The 23092-nt window shown below is 47.7% G+C and overlaps 1 protein-coding gene across 1 annotated transcript in view; it reads right to left on the bottom strand.

Moving 5' to 3' along the window:
• CLSTN2 (calsyntenin 2) overlaps positions 1–23092 on the bottom strand; it is a 483511-nt gene that overhangs the window by 85141 nt on the left and 375278 nt on the right. Inside the window, exons 7-8 of the mRNA XM_038571050.1 lie at positions 13828–14076; positions 9042–9163 (exon numbers count right to left, since the gene is read on the bottom strand). Coding sequence (XP_038426978.1) covers positions 9042–9163; positions 13828–14076 — 371 coding nt within the window. The remainder of the gene's footprint in view (positions 1–9041; positions 9164–13827; positions 14077–23092) is intronic.

Below are 23092 nucleotides of genomic sequence, written 5' to 3'. Positions count from 1 at the left end.
GTGGAAAGCACCCTGCTATCTCTCCCATTCTTCATCTGTAACCTGGATGGTATGCCTGAACTGCAAGATTTTTATTAGAATTAAAAGAAAGTGCCTGGCACAAGTAAGCAGCGAAGTAATGCTGGTTCAAATTCTCCTCTCATTCCATAGGGACCTCACAGTGACCAGTGCCTTTACCTCATTTCTCTTAAATGAGGGGTTAGCATTAGAATTTGCCATTTTATATTAGCATTCAGCTTTGTCAATTTCTTGTCCTTCCATAGTGTGGAAGTGACAGAGAAAAATAACTTTCCTATAATGAATGCAGACATTTGGGTTTGATGCCAAGGAGGAGTCTCCCTCCCCTCCCACTGGCATCAATCCCTGAAGCGGCCTGGAAAGATAGGAGCACAGCGCAGCCAGTGTAGTGACTGAGTTAATGTTGCTTCCAAATGGGACTACCCCAAGGCTCAAGCACCTTAATTTATTATTGAAAAGGTGGTTTGATTTACTAGGCATTTTTAATTGTGTTGACATTATTTCTTCTTTTTAACAGTGAAATGAGAGACACTGACTTTAAATATCTATTATGGGATGTCTACTGAAAAAAAATGCATCCATTGCCTCTGGGCAGATGTACAGGTCAGGACACAAATAATCATTTCGTGGGAGCAAAAGGAATTGCTAAGCAGCTGCTCATGGGGGAAGAAAGACCAGAGAAGAGCCAGGTCTGCCAGCAAAGGGGGGGGGAATGGAATGCTAATAGAATTCTTAGCATCTCTGATTAGCTTAAATGTAACAGTTGTATAGCCTTCCACCTCCAGCCCAGATGAGGGAGTAGGGTAGAGGAAGCCAGTGAGACTGTGGCAGAGGAGAGAATGACATTCCAGTAGCTCTCTGGATTCGATAAGCATTAGGCTTCTCCCCTGGTACAGAATCTTCAGAAGAAAAAGTAAAGAGAATTTTTAGGGTAATGGAAACCCAAGAAAGCCCTCAGAAATCAGCTCTTGAAGCAAATGGCTCAGGACATATTGATAAATAAGCCTACAATAACCCTCAGCGAGTTTGTGGACGCCATGTCCACAGCAAGACACTGATGGAATGATGTGCTTGTCATCAGATCTCATCGTTGGTTAGGTAGACAATCCACTCATTAATGTTTGGCAGCACTAATCCGAACTTCATCCGGTCTCTTGGTAATTTCCTCCGTCTGGTCATGGTTCTGCCTTGGGAACTCAGCAGACACCCCTTTCTTCCCAGAGATACCAGCAGGTGCTGTGTCCTAGTTTCTCTCTACAGATCAGAGATTTTCCCTGTGCTGCAGGGGTGAGTGAAGCAGAGAGTTCATCGGGGAGGTGGTTCCGGGGGAAGGAAAGAAGAAGTGGGAAGAGTGAGATGGGCAAGGAGGGGACCTTCCAGTGAAGCTGATGACTATGTCTGGGGGCAGGACAGGTACTATCTAGAGAATCTCACTGGTGTACCAGCTTTGTCAACTTCCAGCTTCCAGGTGAGCTTCTGTCAAGAGAGAGGATTTTCTAGGTTTGCTTTAGCATTTCCAGAACCAAGCAGAGTGCTCAGAGCTTCTTCCCTGAAAGCAGAGAAGGTAGCTTTTCCACATAATGGCTGGTGGGCGGGGGCAGCACTTTAAGTTAGAAGAAGAATATGGTGTTGAGCAGAAGGAAAGGCTAAATCTGCCCCTTGGAGGTCCTCCACAAGGGGCTTGTGGGAAGCAAGCTTGCTGGGAAGTGAGGAGCAGGCCATTGATGAGGAGCATTAGGACAGTGCCTAGTCCTCCCTCCCTCCCTCCCTGCCTCCCTCCTTCCCTCCTAGGGCCACACTTTCTGAGGGGACAGAGGCACCATTCACAGGGCTCAGCAGAGTCTCTGGGTCTGCCTGGAAACCCCAGCCCAGGGTCACCTCAATAAGCTGTGGGGGTGGGGGGCTGCGTCTACGAGCCTGGGGCAGCTCTGGGTCTCCCCAAGGCTCATGAGTGAGGTACTAGTTTCCCTTTGCTGCTAGAACAAATCACCACAGACTTGGTAACTTAAAACAGCACAGATTTATTACCTTACAGATTTGGAGGTCAGAAGTCTGAAATGAGTTTCAATGAGCTGCAGTCCTTCTGGAAGCTCTAGTACAGAATCTATTTCTCCCTCTCTCTCTCTCTTTTTTAGCTCAGAGAGACTGCCACATTCCTTGAGCCAAGGAATGTGGCAGTCTCTCTGAGCTCTGCTTCCTTTGTCACATCTTCTCTGATTTTTATCCTCCTGTCTCCGTCCTATAAGGCCCCTTGTGATTGCATCAGACCCATCTGGACAATCCCTCTATTTTAGGATCTTTAATTTAACCACCCTTTTGTCATGGGAGATAAGATATTCACAAGATTCAAAGATTAGGAGCTGTGCATCTTTGGGAGTCATTACTCTATCTGTGGCAAGTGGCCAACAGGGGAACTAAGGAGCCCCGCTGAGTATGGCATGTGGTGTTCGGTGGTGGTCGGGGCCAGAAGTGCAGCAGGGACCCAGGCCAGGCTGAAAGGCCTCCATGAATGGGACTTCCAGTGGAGGGAATGTGGCTCAGGCAATAGAATGGATGCTAGCAGCTACCAGCGTGTTGTACCCTCTCGAAAGGAAACAGAACAAACGTACTAACTGTGTCAGAAGTCACCTTTCCAGAGAGTAGAGAATCCACAGTCACTGCACAGGCCCAACCTGAGAGGACCAAGAATGTCCCTGTGGGTGTGAGGACCCTCCTCTGCCATCACCATGAAGCCACGGAAGCCAGCTCTCTGCAGAGGTCTAGAAGATGGTAAGAGGCAGGGAGAGGGGCTCTAAGAGAAGGGCTCCTCTGGGGCCCTTATATATTAGCAAGAGAAAGACGAGGGAGAGTAATTGTGACCCTCGCCACATCCATTTTTCATTCAGAACAACCTTGCAAGTTGGCATCTTAGAAAAAAGTCATTTGGGATTCCGCCTAAAAGAGGTTCTGGACACTCTTCCCCCTGTTTAGGACACATGTTCCTAAAGGAACACACGTGTCACTGAAGGCTGGCGTGTGGGCAGGACGGTGAGGGGGCGGCCACTGCATTGGAGAAAACAGCTAATGCATCCAAGAATTAGTCTTGAGCGGCGGAATTAGAGTGCTGACAAAGCCCGATGATTCTGCTCATTAAGAGCACTGGTCTGGACTGGACTAACCATTCTCCAATTAACTCCTTGGCACTTGGCTATAATAATGATTGAACTAAGCCATGTGACTCCCAGTGTGGCTGGAAGAGCAGATGTGGGCAAACTGACTATGTCGTTCTGACATTCATCCCCACTAGGGATAAAGATTTATTCACTTGCAGCTTCCTGCAGGAGCTTCAGAATTCCATGCAAGAAGAAAGGATCTGACCAGCAGAGGCTCCAGCCCAAGACAAATGGGAGCATTTGGTTCAAATCCCGGCCCTGGCGTTATTCCTGCGGAGACCTGGGCCTGTGCCTTCCTGTCTCAGTCATGGAAGAGGAAGGGGAGACCACCACCCCAGGGGCCTGGGTCTAGGGCTCCTGCCCCACTCGCCCCTGCCCCCCTGTGTGGGAGGACATACTCGCCTGCCCCTGCCCCGGAAGCCCAGCACTCTTCTTGGATGGAGGGCGCTGGTACTAGAACAGGAAGGGCTTTCAAAGAACACGTGGGCCGGGATCCCTGGGTGGCACAGCAGTTTAGCGCCTGCCTTTGGCTCAGAGCACGATCCTGGAGACCTGGGATCGAATCCCACATCGGGCTCCCGGTGTATGGAGCCTGCTTCTCCCTCTGCCTGTGTCTCTGCCTCTCTCTCTCTCTCTCTCTGTATGACTATTGTAAATAAAAAAAAAAAAAAAAGAACACGTGGGCCTCGTTTAAGAAGATCTACATCTCTCAAATAGACGTGTTATGGTGTGGTTTTTCCTGTGTGGAAATCAGGGAAATTTGTTGTTTTTTTATCGGTAGCCTCAAACTGGTGACCAGAGTATAGAGGTACACTGTAGAACATTTGCTGAGGCTGATGATGTAGGCTTTTAAATGAGAAAATTGGGAGACTTTACATAAAAATCTGATTCTAACTTCTGAACAGTTGGAAAGGTAGCCCCAGGCCTGGATTCTCCCATGGTGTAGATCCATGTGGTGGCTGAGTCTTCAGTGAGGACCCACCTTCACCCAGCCAGGTATCTTCCCTCATTCTCTGCACCCCTAATCACTAGAGTTCCGGCTCCTGCAGGAGCATGCTCTTTAGAGTCTATAAGTGGGCAGGGCCATGAGCTTCCCCAGGGCAGGGCCAAGTCCTCTCTCTCTCTCTCTCTCTCTCTCTGGTGCCTATCACAAGTTCAGGCACAGAGACAGCAACGGCCAACAGAGTGAGTCTCACTTCAGCATCTTGCACTTATTGCAGTTTTTTCAGAGATGCATTTTTTTCTTTGTATGATCTGGGGGCACCTGTTCTCTTGCTGGTCGATTGAGGCTGTCACTTAAGCTGTGTCTTCCAATAAGTGGAACACACTGTAAAACATCAGCAGGTTTCCCTCTGACCACCAGGACATCCAAAGGGAAGATCATCAGAATTTGTGACAATGAGTCAACCATATCCAAATAATATTAAAGCCGGAAGGGGCTGCAAATTAATAAACCCTTCTTGTGTGAGATGGCAGCTGGGTGTTCTTCTCTGCTCCTGTCTGGGTTTGCACATGACCGGCTGAAGGCTCGAGGGATTTGCATTTAGCAGATCATGAGTAAAAATCCCATTAAAATGACATCCTCCTCATCATTAGGATCCTGTTAGTGAGGTGCACTGGATTGTCAGGACATTTCCTGGAGCTGCTTGATAATGGACTTACCAATGCAGTCTGTCCACCCTGGCAAAGGCTTTCTGAGGTGTGGGGCAGAGGGGTGGGTTGCTGGAGACCTGCAGCTCCTCTGTGGCAACTGCCTCCCTCCCCAGACACACACCTGAAGAGCTCTGTGCATATCATACCCTGGTTTCGATGCCCCTGAGCAACATCTGCCGAGTGCTTGAGCTCCTGGCCTGGCCATGGAGGAAAGAAAGGGGAGCCCCTGGTTCTAACGCAGCCTCTGCCACTGGCTCTATTGAATACCTGGCCTGAGCTATATTTACTTAAATTTGATAAATTTTATGAATATCATACTAGCATTATTCACATTTCCCCATCCCTAAATTCTCCTTGAAAGACAAAGTTCTTCAACTATAGTCCATTTTTCTGGGGATAAAGTGCTAACTCAATAACATGATATGAAAAGCCTCTTGGGATTTAACCGACACCTGCTCCTCTAAATATGCATCCTAATACCTGCCAAAGCATTCCCTTTCTGCCCCATCCCTGTGGTCTGCCACATTGGAAACCTCCAGTCTCCTGAAGCTAGATGTGCTGCTCACATCTCTGTCATCTTGGCTGCCTGGCTCCCTATCACCGAGTTCTTGGCACTGTGTTCAGGCAATGTCTCCTCTCAGTGGCTTTTCCAGGCCCTTATTTTCAGGTCCATGTCAGGTGTCTCTAACATGAGCTCCCACAGACTCCCTACATCTGGTCTCTTGCCTTCTGCCCCAGCACATATCGCATAGGATGTAAACTGTTTCTGGGTACTTGTATACTTGTATACAGTAGGGGCTTCTGTTTTAGCAGGTGACCCCTCGTACCCAGCACAGAGCCAGGTACATAGTTTGTGTTCAGCATAAACTGCTGAATAAACAAATAGATGAAGCCCTGTTAGGTATTAGAACGTTTATTATGCTTCTGGGAGCTCCAAGGTGGGTCAGGAATTTGAATACACATAGTAGAATAGACTGGCTAGAATCCTTTCTGGCCAAGGCCAGAAAGTTCTGCAATAATTACAGAGCCACTGGCTGGCAAATCCAGTAAAATCTTTGGAATTAGGTATTAAGATAAAGGCTAAGCAACGTTTGAGATCCACAGAGTAAAAAATGGCAAAATTTTATAATTTTAAAATGCTCCATAAAATGAATCAAAAGATCGATTAATCACCAGGAGGTTGTAAAAGGCCTCTGGAGTTTTCTTCTCTCTTTCCCTCTCTCCCTCCCACATGTCATCTCTCCCTTCTTTTGATCTTCACATCCATTGGCAGTTATGCAAACATTTACTGGGCACCAACTGTGTGCTCAGGGCTCTAATATGCACTAGGAACTGGAGAGAGTAAAATTCAATACTGCCCTCTCAGAGCTCAGCGTAAAGTGATCAGAAAGGCAGGATAAATGGGCTACTGGGGTACAGTAAGCATTGGGATGGAGTTCTGTATGGAGTCTGGGGAGCACTGGGGGGAGGTAAGCTACTCAGGGAGGTGACCCAGGGTAGCTTCCTGGAGAGGAGACGTTATCAAGTATGTACATTTCTGAATACCAAGTGATTTACATCCAAGAAGCTTCTGGAAGGCTCTGTCTACACAACTGAGTAAGGGAGAGAGAGGTCTGTGGCTTGGTCTATGTGTACCACTGGACTGCTAGTATGCGTGTGGCTGAGGTTTCCTATATCCTACCCACTGTGTCTCCTTTCAAAGGGGCTGGGGCTTCTGATCACAAATAAGTAGCCTTTAAGTTTTTTTAATGTTAATTTTTAAAGTAAAGAATGTTATGGACTGAATTGTGTTCCCCTCCCCAAATTTATACATTGAAGCATTTACCCCCCAGTGTGACTGTAGAAACAGGAGGTCATAGGGTGGGGCCCTAATCCCATAGGGCCTTATAAGAAGAGGAACGGGTAGGTATCCTAGCATGCAAGCTCTCACTCATTCTCTCTCTCTCTCTGTCTGCCAGTGAGAAGGCGGCTGTCTACAGGCCAGGAAGAGGGCCCTCACTGGAGAACTGCGTCAGCTGGCACCTTGATCTTAGATGGACTTCCCAGCCCAGAACTGTGAGAAATCAATGGGCTGCGATACTTTGTTATGGCGGCCCCAGCCGACTAAGACAAAGGAGAAGACAAAGTTTGAGCAAAGCAAAGATTTGACACAGTTTCATGGAGTTTCATTAAGACTATAAACATTTTGCATCTCAGTGATAATGCGGATCCTTAAAACTGAGACGTGAAAACATTTTAAATTAGCAAGCTCACCAAAGCAGCAGGATAGCATAATGGAAAGGGCGGGTCCAGGCTGCAGTTCACCGTGTGACCTTGGGCAGGTCACGAGACCGTGGTCCCCTGCCTCATTTCATCCACTGGGCGGGGGCCCGGGGCAGATGTGAGAGTGAGCCTGGTTACAGAGCCGATGCCGATGAATGAGATCTGAGTAATCTGGAAAGTGTTCAGTGAGCCTCAGCCCCTCCTTAAATTCACCACTTTGGGAACAGATTTCAGAATTCCTAGAGTCATTATATCTTTTTCTATAGAGCCAGAATTCCTTCCTCACCTATTTTTAACTCCAAACCCTGTGACTTCATTTGCCTGTATCAGTACTTCTCAATCCCATCTTAGCAAATGCTGCAGGGCATCTGTAATTATCCTGGCCAGTACAGCAGTGTTCTTATTAAAACCCCTCACAATATGGAATTTATTTTAATTCATCTCAATTCGTATTATGTATTTAAATATATCCCATATAAGCCATATGGCACGTTAGAAGGTAGCTGAGAGGTTGCCGGGAAATCAAATAAGCAATGTCAAGCTTTCACCATTTCTGCAATACCCAGAATTCCTAATTCAGAGGAACATATACCAATCCAGATGCCATATTTGCAAAACCCCGGGATCCAGCAGGATGGGATTTACTGGGAATAGATCAGGCAATTGCCACTGGGCCTCCTCAAACATCTTTCCATCAGCTTGGCATCCTTGACCTTGTCACGTTGCCTGAAGTTCCAGCATTGAGAGATTCCCTGAGGTTAATGAATCTAGCTTTGAAAGAGCATATGTCTGTGCTTCTGTGTGGATGAAAGGGGGCAGCTATCATTCGGATCTCAATGTAAATGAGTTCCTTCTGGAACGCTTCCCAGTAACACTCTCTGAAACCAGCCCTACTGGGGCCTGGGGAGATGCCCATAAGAAAGAGAGAGAAGGCAAAGGATTCTGGAACATTCAGCTCTACACAAGGTGATGCAGGTAGCACACACCATAAGTTTTAGGGGGAGGAAAGAAGCCTGAGGTCCCCAGAAGCACTGAGAATATGGGTGGGGTACCAGACAGGAAGACCGCAATTTGAATGAGCATCATCTCACCAGCTTCATTAAGCAGACTCGTTCTTCAGTCTCCTTGCCTGTCTGCTGGCCTTCTCCCCCTGGATAGCTGACAACCATTTTTAAAAATTCACATGTGCCTTCCCCTCTACCCGCCCCCCGCCCCACAGTTCAAGTCTAAGTGAAGGCCAACTCTAGGCCTGCTGCAAAGACATTTCCTCAGTGGCACAGCCACCCAGAGAAGTGACGGCCACCTTCATAATTGCGGCCCTGCACAGCCCTTGGAAACAGACACTTCAAAGCTTTTCGCCCAGAGCAGACACTTCATTTGTCATTGACAAATATGACACAAGTAGTGACCTTTGTGATCACAAGTCAGGAGGCTCTGGTGTGAGTCATAGACTTTTGCACTTCAGAAAAGAATGTGCACCGCTCGCAGTGCACTGTGACACTGTTTACTTACAGGTCCTCAGCTCCCCCCACCCCGCTTGTTTTCAGCCTGGCAAGGCTGCACCATCACCCAAAGGAGATGACAAAGCATCAAAGAGGAGACACGGGCACTTATGCTATAAAGATGTGCTAACAAAGATCACAAACTGGGCCTGGGGGTCAAGAGAACCAGCTTCCCGGGAGCTCAACGTGGAGCAAATGGACAAGATTCATGTACTGGCAGGTCCACCACCTGGCAGGGGTCCCGGCTGGGAAGTGTGGCCTTCCCACCCCCAGCTGGTCTTTAGGGCGGCAGTTTTTATCTTGACTTTAAGATGCTGTGTGGCTCCCTGAGCTGATGTTTCCCAAACTCAGCAGCGAGCAGAACCTTGACGTGCCTCCTCTCTGTCATCACTGGGGCACACCTACCACCCCGCAAAGGGGTGGGCTGGGGTGAGGGGTGAGGTGAGTGCCATACCTGGTCCAGCTTCCAGTGGAACTCTGCGGGGCGGAAGGTGTCCGCCTGGTCGAAGTCCTTGCGCAAGAGGAAGACGAGGCGGCAGTTGTGCACGTACAGGGCGTAGTGATGCCGATTCATTTCTGAAAAGCAGAAAGAGGAGCGGAGTGGTTATAGTATCCCTGCATCAGTCTCTGCCAGGGGAGTCTTCCCCGACATCACTGAGCACACCATCCAGGGGGAAAGGGATGGGCATGGCAGTTTCCCCTTTTATTATCAGATGTAATGAATGTTCTAGAACATGCATGGGGGAGCTCACTGAAATGGAAGAGGAAGATTCAAGAAAACCCACAGCAAAACTTCTGCAGAGAAGCCATTTGGACTTTAAATACCAGCCTGACTTATACTCAGACACCGCATCAGGCCCAGGATAAAAATTATGTAGCGTTAATGAGTTTTGTTTTGTTTTGTTTGTACAAATACTTCTGGGAGGGTTAAGGGGGCTCTCTGACAATCACGTCAGCTACCCCCGGCTCCTTTAACACAGCTGGTTCCTCCTAGGGTGCTGGCCTTTTGTTTCATTTCATCAGGCTTGACAATGGTGACCACAGAGCAGGTCTCCTTCTCGACCTTATTGTGTGCAGTTAGAGGAAGTGGCTCCATTTGTAGTTGCTAGGAGGAGGGGGCAGGTTGATTTTTCAGCATTAGTCATAGTTCTGTGTCCTTCAAAGGCAATGAATAAATACCTCTCCCCATACACAATGGATGGGATGTTTCCCGCCTCCGATACCAATACTTCCTTTTCTGCTTAGGAAATCTCACATCGTGGGTCCCAGGCATGAAGTCCTGCAGCCACAAGATAACAGCTACTGCCAGGGAGGAGCTGTTCTTTGACCAATACTCAGAGAACTCACATCTATACTACATAGTAGCATACACGAAATCTACTACAAGGCGCATGCTCCATAAATGACGGATGGATGAGCAGGTGATGTGCCCTTGTAGAAAGAACATGGGCCCTAGCAGTCAGACAGGCTTTGGGTGGAGTTGTAGCTCTCCATGATTCTGGGAGAATTCTTTAGTCTCTTAGAGCCTCAGTTTCCATACCTATGGAAACATCCCATGACAGGGATGCCAGATTATCCTAATGCATCATGGGAATAGGACAGGGAGATTGATTTTTGTGCATCCTGTATAAACCTTGAGGTGTGAGTGTGAGGAATCAATACCAATCCCTGGGCTCTGGTTGGCCTCCATGCCATGGCGATTGGTTCAGGGCCCAGGCCCAAGTCACGCAATGCAGGCTATTCTCTTGGCCACAGGCCTTCTCTCAGGAAAGCGATTCAGTTCAAGCCAGAGATTCAGGAGCTTTCCTGAGTGAGTCCAAAAAAGAACTCTCTTTTATCAGAAAGAAAATAGAAGAGATGTTCTCTCTCTAGAAGTTGTAGTATATAACCAGGATGCATGGAGCTGCTGCAACCATATTTGCTAATAACATGAAATCGATACATATATGGGGGCAGATCTGAGAAATTGCAGAGAAAAGAGCCAAGCCCTTGATCATATTTTGCCTGAAGCTGTCATAGCTCTGGACATTTTCAGTTACAAAAACTCTTAACTTCTCTTTATTATTTTGATTTCGTGGATCATCTGATATCAGCTTGATCTATATTTCCTGTTTCTTATAACTGAAAGCATCTTAATTGATACAGTGAGGAAGTATGTGCAAAGCAGTTGCCAGTGTGGCAGGGTTGGCCTGGGCCAATGTCTGGGTGGCCACTCAGCCTTGGGCCTGATAAAATGCCCAAGTCTTCATTATAGGGATTTTATCAAATATTTCTTGTTCCCCTCACAACTGCCCAACTGATTTCCATTATCTATTATCTATTGTCAGGAAAATATAGAAAGAAGGACTTTTTCCCCCTTCTTTTTATTTGGAGTCAGGAGAGATTGTGAGTGAGGAAGTGGAATGAGAGAATGAATGGAGTTCTGGAGCATCTTCTAGCTTAGGAAAATTCTCCCTCCCTCTCCCTTTGTTAATCTGGATTCCTAGAGTCACCACCCACAGTGGGGTCACTGGTTTATTTAGTGGGCTAGGGACAGGGTACACTCAGAAATCCGCTTCATTTCTTTTCATGACCCTTGTGTTCTTTGGAGTAGTTAAATGTTTAACAAAAAGAAGCCAGATAAATGAAATAATAAAGCCCCATGACACAATCTTGGATTGTTATGTAATCCATATCTTTAAAGAATATTTTATCACGAAGAGAAATGATCTGGATATAATGTTACATAAAAGAAACAGGGAACATAATGGTATCACATGCATTATAAAAATAGTGAGAATTGTTAAGGACATTCTACATATGCATAGAAATAAAAATGAGATTTTATTTGGTAATGAAATATGCCAAATGTAATCAGAAAATATCTTTAGGTATTAGGGCTTTAGGGGATTGGTGTATTCTCCTTTATACTCTGTGTTTTTCAGGTTGTCTGATATAAACATGTCTTGAAAAGATGTTTCTGATATATAAAAGCCTAATAAAGCCTTAGTTTATTCCTGATATTTTTTAAATTTAGGGCAAGAAGGTGTTACAGATTTCTTTTTTTTTAGTCAAAGAAGTTAGAGGAACCTTCCCCATCTTCTTTGTGCTGGGGCTGAGCTGCTTACAAGGTATGGCTCTGTGCCATGACCACAGTGGAAAAGCGCCAGGTAAGCTGCCTCCAGGTGCTGACATGCCTGTGGGGTAGACTGCTTGGGTGACAATGAAGCATCATCATTTAAGGTGGTGGGTTAAGCCAGAGCTGCACAAAAAGTTCCCTAAAAACTCCGACTTCCTGCACTGGGGTGGGGCCCTGGCATCTTTGCTTTTTTACAAGCGTGCCAGAGATTTTCTGCTGTGTAGCATGGTTGAGAACCACTGGTCATCAGAGCATGGGTCTGGATCCTGGGCCCAGGACCCGATCCAATCTTGTTTCTCTGGGTAATTGGCTGTGTTCCCCAGGCCAGCCACTCCACCTTTCATATTTTAACTTCCTCTTCTGTAAGCAAGAACATTCACATCTGTGTGATCTGCCTCCCAGGGGTATGTGATACATTGCAGAAAGGACTCTATGTATCTGGCCTTGAACCCCAGCCCATGCTGCTTTGCCTTGGTATGTTCAGCCCTAAGCCATTTTCTCATTGATGCAGGGCCCTGGATTATGATGGGAGCACCTTGCCAGGCGCTGCAAGGACCGGGCTGCGGGGTGATTCCTGAGATTGTGACCTGGACGATCGCTGAGCTCTGAACCCAGTCCCAAACCTCTGTGTGATCTCATGCATATCTGCAGGGTCCTTCCTGAATGAAGGTCCCAGAAAAACTGATCCTTGTCATAACCGTTCGGACAGACTTACTTTATGTACTAGGGAAAGCTGGGCAACTCTCTCAGTTTCTACATCTGAAAAAATGTGCTAACATAGATTGTAAGGAGTGATTGCAATTGAAAATGTGGAGTCCTAGGAGTAGCATAATGTGGAATAAAACCAGAAGTAATATGATAGTAACACCATCAAGTAAATAAACTGAGCACTGATTTTATATCTGATGCTGAGTGATTTCACGCATTATTTCATGTTTATTTCCCCCATTTTACATATGGGGGAACTGAGGCTCAGAGACATTAGCTACTCCTCAAAGATCACACCTGAGAGTGAAAAGGCTGAGCAATGAACTTTGGGTGTCCAGCCGCAGAGGCTGAGCTGTGAGCCACTCTATCCTACCTTCTCACTGCAGTATCTGCTGGGGATATTATTTATTTTGGGTATTTCTAAGAAAAGTAGCGCTTGAAATAGGGAATTGCAGAATTATAATTTAAGATAGAATTGTAAAATTTGTATATCTAAATATTTGTGTGTATGTGTGTGCTTGTGTGTGTGTGTGCACAGGCACATGTGTATGGTGGGTGTGGTGACAAGTGCGCAGGATTGGAGTTAGCCGGATCTGAGCTTGCGTTTCAGTTCTGATCCTTACTGGCTATATAACTTGGGACAAGTTATTAACCTCTCAGGGATGTTTCTTTATCCTTAAAATGAGAAGTACAATCATGCTTTCCTAAAATTGTAGAGATCTGAGAAACAGTCTAGAATAGTAATATCTAACGCAGATGGCACCTGCCCTGTGTCAGGCACGGTTCTAAAGCTCTACACGCGCATTAAGTCATCTAATCCTGATAAAAGCCCTATGAGGTAGATTATATGTCCATTTTATAGAGGGGGAAAGCGAGGCACAGAGAGGTTAAACAACTTGCCCAGTATCACACAGCCAGGAAGTGGTGGAGTGCTTTGAACCCCCAAGCTGTGAACTGCCTTGCGCAGGCTCAGCATGGGGAAAACACGTAATAGAAGTTAGCTACCGGTATTATGTTTGACAGTGATTTTGAAAATTACCATGACCCTTTCATTGAAAATAAACTTTTGGACATCTTACTACATACAGCATCGTGAAGGTAGAAGTGCTTTGAAGTAAGAATGAAGTCCCCCTGCCCCCCAACTCCCACCGCATGGGTCACAGCTCTAAGTTGCCTCTGGGGAGGCTGGGGTTCTAAAGAACCCGGTTTGAAAGCAACTAGTCCAAGATTTTGCATTCTTTGTGTCTGTGCCTCTTCCCTGGTCCCGCTCTACCCCAAGCCCAGAAAAACTCAGCAGCCAGAAGACCAGAGACAAGAGTATTTTCCCAGGATGCCATCATGCTCTTGCTTTTCATCCACATTGTCTGTGGCTGTGTCTGTGCCTAACCAGCTGGGATGTAACGGGCAGACTCACCAGTCTTGTCTGAGTTGCAGAGGATAGTTTCCTTCTCGGCTCTCACACCAGGGCTGGGGCCATGTTTCATCCACATGGTGATGGTGAACTGGTCTGTCAGGTTCTTGGGCACAATCCCATCGGGGATCTTGGCACCTTGTCTGCCATCAAACTTGAAGATCATCTCGCTGCTGTCCACGAGCAGTCCTGCTGTCCAGTTGGTGGCAGCACTGGGGGACGGCAAGAGGTCGATGATGCCAGAGGAGGCTCCTGCAGGGTAGGGGGGCCAGAAAGAACAAAGGGTTATTTATTCCTTACAGGGTGGGTGTCCTCACCTTCTGTTTTCTGCTCCTGGGTCAGGATGAACTGCTCAATGTATTTACTCAGCAATCTCAGCCAACCTTCCAGGAGGTGACTCCGGAAAAGAAGGGCCAAATGCCATCCCTGCCCCTGAAGGGTCTTGCAGAGGTGAAGGCATCAGTAACCGACAGACAAAAATGTTGCATGTGACACAACAAGGTGCAATGAACAAGGAGAAAGTACTGTGGGAATTTAGGGAAATGAGAACAGGGGGGCTGTTAGCAGGGAAGTTTCCTGAGCACAGAAGGCCAGATTTGGTGTGGATCAATGAATTCATTCATGCATTCATCCATCCATTAACCTATGAGCCATTTATTGAGTACCAACCATGTGCCAAGACCCCTGCTAGGCACTGGTGGTGTAGATGTGAATCAGTACAGTCCCTGAACTGAGGTAGCTCAGAGCCGACAAGTAGACAGACAGCTGTGACACAGTGTGATCAGGGGTCTTGGTCCTGTTGCCATGGGAAGGAGTGTGAGCCACTTTGTACTCACCACGCTTTTTTTTTTTTTTTTTTTTTTTAACACAACCATTATGTTTAGGCTGAATGATATGGTGGTCAAGAACATGGGTTCAGAAGTCTGCACACTTGATTTTGATGCCTTGCATGTCCTTTAGCTTTTCTGCCTCTCCAGCTCCTGCTGTGATGTCTCCCTTTCCAGTGGGCTGCAAGGACTGAATAAGAGCCCTCGCTAGAGCCTGCAGCAGCATGCTGGCCATGTGGAGAATACTCACTCCATGTTACCTGTGACTTTATCCTTATTATTATAATTATTTTTGCTACCACTATGATTCCAGGCTAAGGCACGAGGGCTAAACTTGAAGTAGTGGGAGTGTCACAGGTAGATTGATGTCTTAGGAAGGGTCACACCAACAGCTTTGTGGAGGACAGAGCCAAGGTGGGCAGAAGAGGGCAACCCCACAGAGAAGACTGGATGCCTCAGTTCAGAGGACCCTTGGGCATCCTCTGACTTCCCTCGGAAGCTCAAGTACTGCCAGCAGAGCTTTCCACATCTTTATGTCCCACACAGGAGTCAGGACTTGGCTCTTTAGGGGAGGATAAGAGACAGGGGCTTCCCAATATTGTTAGGAAATGAGAGTCAGGGAGCTAAGGTGTGGCTGGTGCAGGGAGCTAGGGTTCTCCCAGGATGGCACTGACCAGCCAGTCGTAAATGGTGATGGGTTTAATAGACAGTGGCTGTGTGCATTACCTGATCTTTGTCAGAGGTCCCTGGATTTCTGAATTCTGTATATCAGAGTCTTACCTCGCCTAGTATTTGGGTTCCAAAGTCAGCTACCACAAATATCTACAGTTAATATCTACCCTTGAGAATCCTTCAGGAGGGTGCCATATTGAAAACCAATATACTTCTTTGAAAATACTCAACCAGCCAGTTTTCCCTTTCTCCTTGGAGCAGATGATCAAGTCTAGAGTTGAGCATCCATTGGTTTGCAATAGAAAGTTGTGCTATGTGAAAAATAAGTATCCTTAGAGCTAGTTGCCTTGTTTAGTGCTGTGAAAGGCTTGCCCTGGGAGAGGCCTCCAGGAACTGTGGCATCTGGGAGGCCAGGAGATTCCGGTCTGTCAATTCATGATCACCCTACAGCATATGCTTATCAAAGGGAAATGGGGAATGGGGGTGGTGTTGATTGCATTATTTAGATGTGTATGTCCTAGGAGTTTTGGGTTGGTGTCACGCCTGATACATAGGAGGCACTCAATTAACATTTCTAAGTGTCCTTCCTCCCACCCAGTGCCTCCATAAGATACTTGTAGCCATCCATCCGATGCTCAGGTGAGCTTGCCCATGAAGCCTCCTGTCTGTGCCCCACACCTCTCACCAATAGTTATTTGTTCTCATCCCATACCCCTGCAGCCTTGTCTAATATCCATTTTATTTATCTGATAAGCTGATTCACACTAATATTTCAATGACTAACAAAGCTTTAAGGGTTATCACCCTCCAGAGGTATCTGAAAGAAAGAAATCTATCTAGGTGGTAGCAGGTAGAGATTTGGGAGTGGTTTAAGGGTGGGAGATTGTGGTGTTTTGCAGCAAATTCATTTTCTAGGAACCCCCAGCATAATGCAATTGCTTCTTTGACCCATAGGTAAATTGGCTCTGACACCAGGAGTTGTGTGTCAGGCTCTGAAATTTCAGGTAATCAGAGAGGTGCAGGCTAAGTGCTCAGGACTCCTGATGGCCAGCTCACGCCAGGGAAGCCAATGCAGTCTAGCAGAGCCAGAGCAAAGTTGTGTGCTTGATGACTGCCAGCGCTAGCTTTGCCACCAATACCATTATTATTTTCCTAGGAACCAGTTTTGGGGCACTGAGCACCAGACCTGAATTAAGTACTATAATGCTTTTTCTTAGTTACTCATCTACATGGTGAATACTGTCATGATTCCTGGCTACAGGTCAGAACCTGAGGCTCAGTGAGACTAGGATCACAACTAGCTAGTAAGTGGGCCCATCTGCCGGGCTTTGCAGTTCCAAAGCCCATGCCCCCCACTGCACCACTTCAGTGAACCTGGAGTGAGACCTTGTAACCTCCTCCACATTTTACAAATGGGAACCAAAGCCTAGAGAAGGGAAATGTCTTGATCAAGGTCACATAGCCACACAGCTAGGCTAGAGGCAGGCCCAGCTCCTAGAGACCCAGCTAATATTCATTCTACCACACAGTATGGTATCTTGCCAAGCACACAGCACAATCCCCTGGGATCCCAACTCCCTACACAGATGGCTGTCTGCAGAGAGGCACACTGAAGACAGCATGTGCCCTGGTAAGGCCACGGATGCAGACTTCCTGGATTCCATGGTGTGGGGAGCAGCAGGCCACCCTGCCTAACCCACAGATGTTGCCTACCAGAAAGCAACAAGCTGTAAGTAGCCAGATGGTACAGACTTCCCCAGCTTAACAGCTTATATTTCATTTCTCAGTGCACTTACACAAACTGAGAGAGATTTACTTTCTCCCAAAGTTCCTCTCTCTCTCTCTCTGTCTCCTCTCCTCAAGGGATCTCATGGAAGGCTGTGGGTAAATAGGACACATCACTTGCAAAGATGGTACAGCATTGTCTGCACACAGGGTGTATTTAAGAAGCTCCTTGGGAATCCTCTGTGAAGGTCCCTGGGAACCCAATCAACCCAATCAAGCTGCTTAGAGTCCATGCTGGTCTGGTGCACAGCAGTTGCAGCTTGAGTGTGTGTGTGTGTGTGGGGGGGGGGCGGGTTTGGAACCAGAGTTGAGGTATGATTCAAGGTCCCTGAGCTCTAGCATGGGGAAGCCTCTCTGAGCCAGCAAGTAGAGAAAGAGGGGGTAGATGAGGCAGATTTCAGGACACATTGTGGTATGAATGTATAAATGGAACCTGGTGACACTGAACTTCTTTTTCTTTTCTTTTCTTTTTTTTTTTTTTTTTTTTTGACACTGAACTTCTTAACTGCAGGGTTTGCATTCTGCTCTGGGTTGGCTTTGGTCAGGATAGAGTGTCTGTAGCACTTCAAGGTGTGGCAACGATGATTGATATGGAAGCTCAGGTCATGCCTCCTCATGGTCCACCACAGGGCAAGAATAAGTGGGAGGGTCTTAGGGGAAACTATTATAACCAAAGACACAGGCCTCATTCTGTGGAGTATTCTCACAATTGCAATATCAACTCTCTATTATTTCAGTAAATATTTATGTAATGTCTAGGTTATGCCAGGCACTGTGGTGAGAAGGCAGCAATGAACCAAACAGAAGTTGGTCCTACCTTTAGGGACACAGTAGACCTTTGGTGGGTGGAACAGGTCAGCGGGAGAGACTGGCAGGGGAGGACAGCGAAGCCCCCTTGACAAACGTTGTACTAGAACTGCATGGCTGTAGAATGCATTCTGCTCTCAACACGCATCTCTGACCCACTGATGGCACTTAGACATGTGACTTGCTCTGACCAATAAAATGTGAGTGCAAGTGACACATCATACCGGGGCAGAAGCTTTAAGAGCCAATTCATGGTTTTCCATGTGTCTTTTCCATGTGCCATGAGATCCACGGTGCTCTAAATAAAAGCTGTTTGTTAGCCTAGATCCCAGGGGGAAGCCACATGGAAAAGAGCCACAGGCCCATCCAAGAAGGACATGCAATGGGAATGATAAATGAACTTTTGCTGTTTTGAGCCAATGAGACATTACGGTCATTTGTGATTGCAGTATCCTGCTATCCTGCTAATCCACATAAGTGACTGACATCATTGGCTATGATTCCCATTTCTTCTTTGGCATGTCTTCAGCATGGACAGGGAGTACTTTCTGATGTCCTTTCAGGAGCTCACATGCTGTTGACTCTATAATCTGAGCTTCATTCCACCATTTGGAATCCTAGACGGGAAGGGTTCCGGCACGGCCTTGCAATTGGGAACTTGGGTCTTCAGGTGGAACAGGCTGGGCTCTGGCGGAGGGGTGCTCAGTCAGGCTCCTGGAGCAGGGCCGTGGATACCCAGTTGCTGACCAGCTCGGGCAATGCCACTGAAGGGAAAAACCTTCTACCCAACCTGGGAGGGCATGCCCTAAGACAGCTGCTCAGGTGAAGCCAAAGAAATCGGCGTATCCACTGAGATGCTTCCTGCCTATGCAGCCCTTTGCTGATGGATAATTAATGATTTAATCTGATTCCTGATAGCTGTGTGCCAGTTTTCCTTAAAGCAATAGGCCCACTTCTACTCTCTGAGAACGGAGGTACCAGCTATGCTAGGGGACTGACACTCAAGCCTGGAAGCTCCAGCCTTTCAGAGGCAGCTTGGGGAAACCGATGATAGCTCCTGGAATTGGGTGTTTCTGGAGGTACAAATACCTCTGACTGTGATTTGGAATGAGGATGAGCTCTGTTAAGTTTCATGGCGTAGTAAAAAACCATGATCTTAACTTTTTTTTTAACATGTCTTCCCAGAGACTGAAGTGTCGGGTTCTATATAACCTCAGGGGTTACAGCATTTGGACACTCAACAAATATTTGTCGAATTAATAAATACATAAATGAATGAACGAATGAATGAATGAGCAAATCATCTATGAAAATCTCCAGGCTCACAAGTGCAAAAATCCTGAGAACAGCTTCACGTCTGGTGATCAGAAGTGCTCTGACACTTGACTTAATAGCATGCTCTCATTCTGTGACCTTTCCTTTGACAGGGCCTGCTCTCCTAGTTCTTGACTCCACATAGAGAACAGCTGGCCCAGGCAGCGTCTGTGGAGGTGTGGGCCAAGGGCCAGGAGCCCTGTGATCCCGAGGAGGAACAGCCCCTGGCCTCTGAGCTGGGGAAGGATGCGCGTCACAAACTGCTCTTCTATTTACTGTAATATGTAGTGACTTAGGGCCATTGAAGTGGTCCTTTCCTGGGGCTGTCGTTAATGTCAAATTTAATTTGGCCCAGAGGTCTTCCTAAGGGTTTCATGGGGCATGTCATACTCAAGGCAGTTCTGTGACATTTCACTTCTGGAAAGCCTGGGCCTCAGATGACAGACCCCTTCATCTTGAATCTCTGAATTCAGAGGAAATGATAAGCACTTTGCCCAACTTCCCCAAGAAGCCTGGCTTTATGCAAAGCAAGCCTAGTGGCCGGCCATTCTAGACTATGTTCTACAAGCTGAAGGGGACACAGGTTCAGGACCCCTGCATTGTTTTTATTTCAAGGCAGAATGGAAGTGTCTCTGTGCGGGCTCAGACAGGCTGTTTCAAAAGCTGCTGCACCTGTCAGGTACTTCCTGACAATAGGCTTTGAACCAGCTATTGTTTGCTTCTAATGGAGCCAGTGTCGCAAGAGGAGGAAGCAGGTGGACAGTGACCAGGCATGCAGAATGCGCCTCCACAGAGACACCCCTGCCTGGGTCACTGCACAGCTATGGTATCACAAAACAGATACTGGAGCTCAAAGGATCCAGGAAACACCCCCAGGATAGCCTCCGTAGTGTACAAAGGCCGGGAGAATATTGACAGAAGGGAAAGCCCTGGAACAGCAAAGGGGGGGAGGATTCTAGTGGGAAGAAAACATGAGCTAAGATTTAGGAAAGAGGGACCAGCCCGGCACAGGGACAGAGGAGGTGTCCCGGCCAAGAAGAGGGAAGAAACAGGCTAGGACATTGGATCAGCTGGGTGGGGGCAGGTCCTCCGAAGCATCCAGAGTCAGGCCAGCATTGAACACTCGCACCTGGGTGTCCTACAGGCACGTGTCCTCACAGTCCCTAAATCTGCTCGTGCCTGGATTCCTAGTCCTGATCGGTGGCACCCTTGGCCAGTTAGATGCTTATACTAGAGTCATCTTAGATTTCTTCTTTCTCATTCCTGACAGCTAATCAATCATTGATTAGCTTGCTGATTTTGCCTCCTAAAGCTGTCTTAAATGCATCCCTACTGCCACTCCCCTGGTTCAGAACTCATTATCTCTTGCTTAGACCATGGCAATAACATCCTAATTGGTCTCCCTGTTTCCATCCAGAGTCAATAAAGATTTGGAATATGAAAAATGCATGGCTGCTGAGGCTGAAAGTGTCATAGCCATTCCCTAGTTGGGAAAGCCTGCAAGCAACTTGTCTACCATCCACTGAAAACACATGGAAGCTTGTCCAGCACCTAAACTGCCCCATAGGAGCAGGAATTATAACCCAGACTCTGTTTTGGAAGCAATCCAGCCTGCATTTCCCTCACAGTTTGGAGAGAGCGTGGGGCCTGGTGGGCTGCCTCCTTCGGAAGCCTACTCTAGCACTGGATGTGCATCTGGGTTCCACGCATTTGCTTCTGCCCCCTTTTCCTGAGCTCTCCCTCCATGGAATTCAAGATTCAGGCTCCTGGCATGGAGGCAGGAGTGGCCCTGGCCGTCTGGTAACTCAGACAGAGTCCCCACAGGGTGGTGGGCGCCAGGCCCAGGAAGGTCACCAGAAGGACACACAGACCTCCCCCGATAAAGGGCCACTCCCAGAACCAGGTAAGCTCACATTCTAGGGGAGCCTGCTTTCCTCCCTGAATTGCCTGCCTTCCTGCAAGGTGAGGCTGGCAGCCCAGAAGGAATGAGCGCTGTTAACAACCAGATGCAATTTTGCTCTAAAGTTTCTTCCCTCAGAAAAAAATAAATAAATAAATAAATAAAAATCCTTCTTGCTCTCTGTATCTCCTCATCTCTCCCCAGCAACATTCAAAATCAAATCACAAGTGCGTGCCCTTGGGCCCACCTGAACTTTAACAACCTGATTCCACCATCTCCTTCTAACCCGGAGGAGGTTAGGAAATGACTGTAACCCATGGTGGCGTGAGGTCGAGTTGACTTCTAATCCAGGTGCACGGGGAGTGAAATGGCCTGCTCGTTCGCAGTAAGATGTCGTCTGAGGTGGCTTCTCCGCACACGGAGGGAGGCAGAGCACTAGAGGCGGTTTTCTGCATACTCTAGGCCCGACATCCATTTTTGCAGGGGCTGTCTGGAGTATTGAAATTGTGGTGATCTCCCCAATCTACTGCTTTGTTCTGGAGAAGCGTGTGTCCCCACAGGCCTTCCTGACAGCTGGGTGACATGATAAATGGGAGGTGGCCCACATAGGGTCCACTTCACATTCACTTCTAAATTTTCACCTAATTCTTTGGGCAAGAGCAGTGTGTGTGTGTGTGTGTGTGTGTGCATGTGTGTGTTTGTGTGTTCAGGAATGGTGAGGGAGGCAAACTGCCCCAGCGGTAGCAGTGGAGGGCCCCCTGGGAGGGGACGGCGCCCCGGAATCGCACTGTGTTCAGGAGGCTCCTGTCCCTTTTGTGGAGATGGAATTACCCCCAAACACAGGTCTAGTCTAAGGGTAAGCTCTTTCCTAAGCTCCCCATAGAACAGATGTGAGTTCCTGAATATTCTGGGAGAGAACAAGACAGCAAGGAAATATATGTGGTCCACCTCACCCCAAGGCCCATTGGCACGTCAGTGGGCTGGCTTTCTACGCACGGGGGCCCTTCCCACCATATGGAGCACGCCACAGGCTGACTGGGAGACTGGCCTTCTAGCTCCCAAGGCCCGGCCGCCCTTCGCAGCTACTGAGCTGAACAGCCTGCATTCGGGTAGAACTACCTTCAAATTCTGACTCAGTCACCTTCTAACCAGGATCTCGAACCTGCCATTTCTTCCTCTCTGGGTACCAATTTTCCACCTTTATTTTTTTTTTAAGATTTTATTTATTTATTCATGAGAGACACACACAGAGAGAGAGAGAGGCAGAGACACAGGCCAGAGGGAGAAGCAGGCTCCATGCAGGGAGTCAGACATGGGACTCGATCCCGGGTCTCCAGGATCACACCCTGGGCTGAAGGCGGCGCTAAACCGCTGAGACACCCGGGCTGCCCAATTTTCCACCTTTAAAATGGAATGAATAACAACCTCCTCACACTGAAGACGAGAGAATTAAAGTGATGCGTGTGAACGGTGTGGCAGGTGTACCGAGCAGGTGCTTGGTGAAGCCGTTTCCTCATGTCGTACCGCTGTGGGCCTTGTTCCCCTAGTTCCCAGTGGCTCCTTCGCTGGGGCATCGCCTCATGAAGACAGCAGGTCCTCTCCCCTGTGCTGCGACACCTTCGCGGGGCCCACCTCCTCCACCCCAGCTGGAAGCTAGGCTGGCTTTATTGGTATGCCACCTAGGGTGTCACGTGGGGCCTGCGCTTGGGGTAGGCATCCCAGCTTGGTTTCATGCTTTGCCACTGTAGCCTTAAAATTCTTAAATTCTTAACAAAGGCTTCCTATTTTCATTTGCAGTGGGCCCTGCAAATTATGTAGCTGATCCTTTGGGGAGGAAGCCGACCTCTCCCCGGTGAGAGACACCACCCTTCACACTGGCCCCTGGTCAGGTGCCTCTTTCCAAACCAACCCAGTGGAAGGGAGCCCAGGTTTCTTCAGGCTCCATGATAGGTTCTCTCAAATA

The sequence above is a fragment of the Canis lupus genome, chromosome 23 (assembly GCF_011100685.1).
Source record: "Canis lupus familiaris isolate Mischka breed German Shepherd chromosome 23, alternate assembly UU_Cfam_GSD_1.0, whole genome shotgun sequence".
In the NCBI taxonomy this organism is placed as follows: Eukaryota; Metazoa; Chordata; class Mammalia; order Carnivora; family Canidae; genus Canis; species Canis lupus.
Note: the sequence above shows the minus strand (reverse complement) of the source record. Positions and strands in the feature narration are given on the sequence as shown.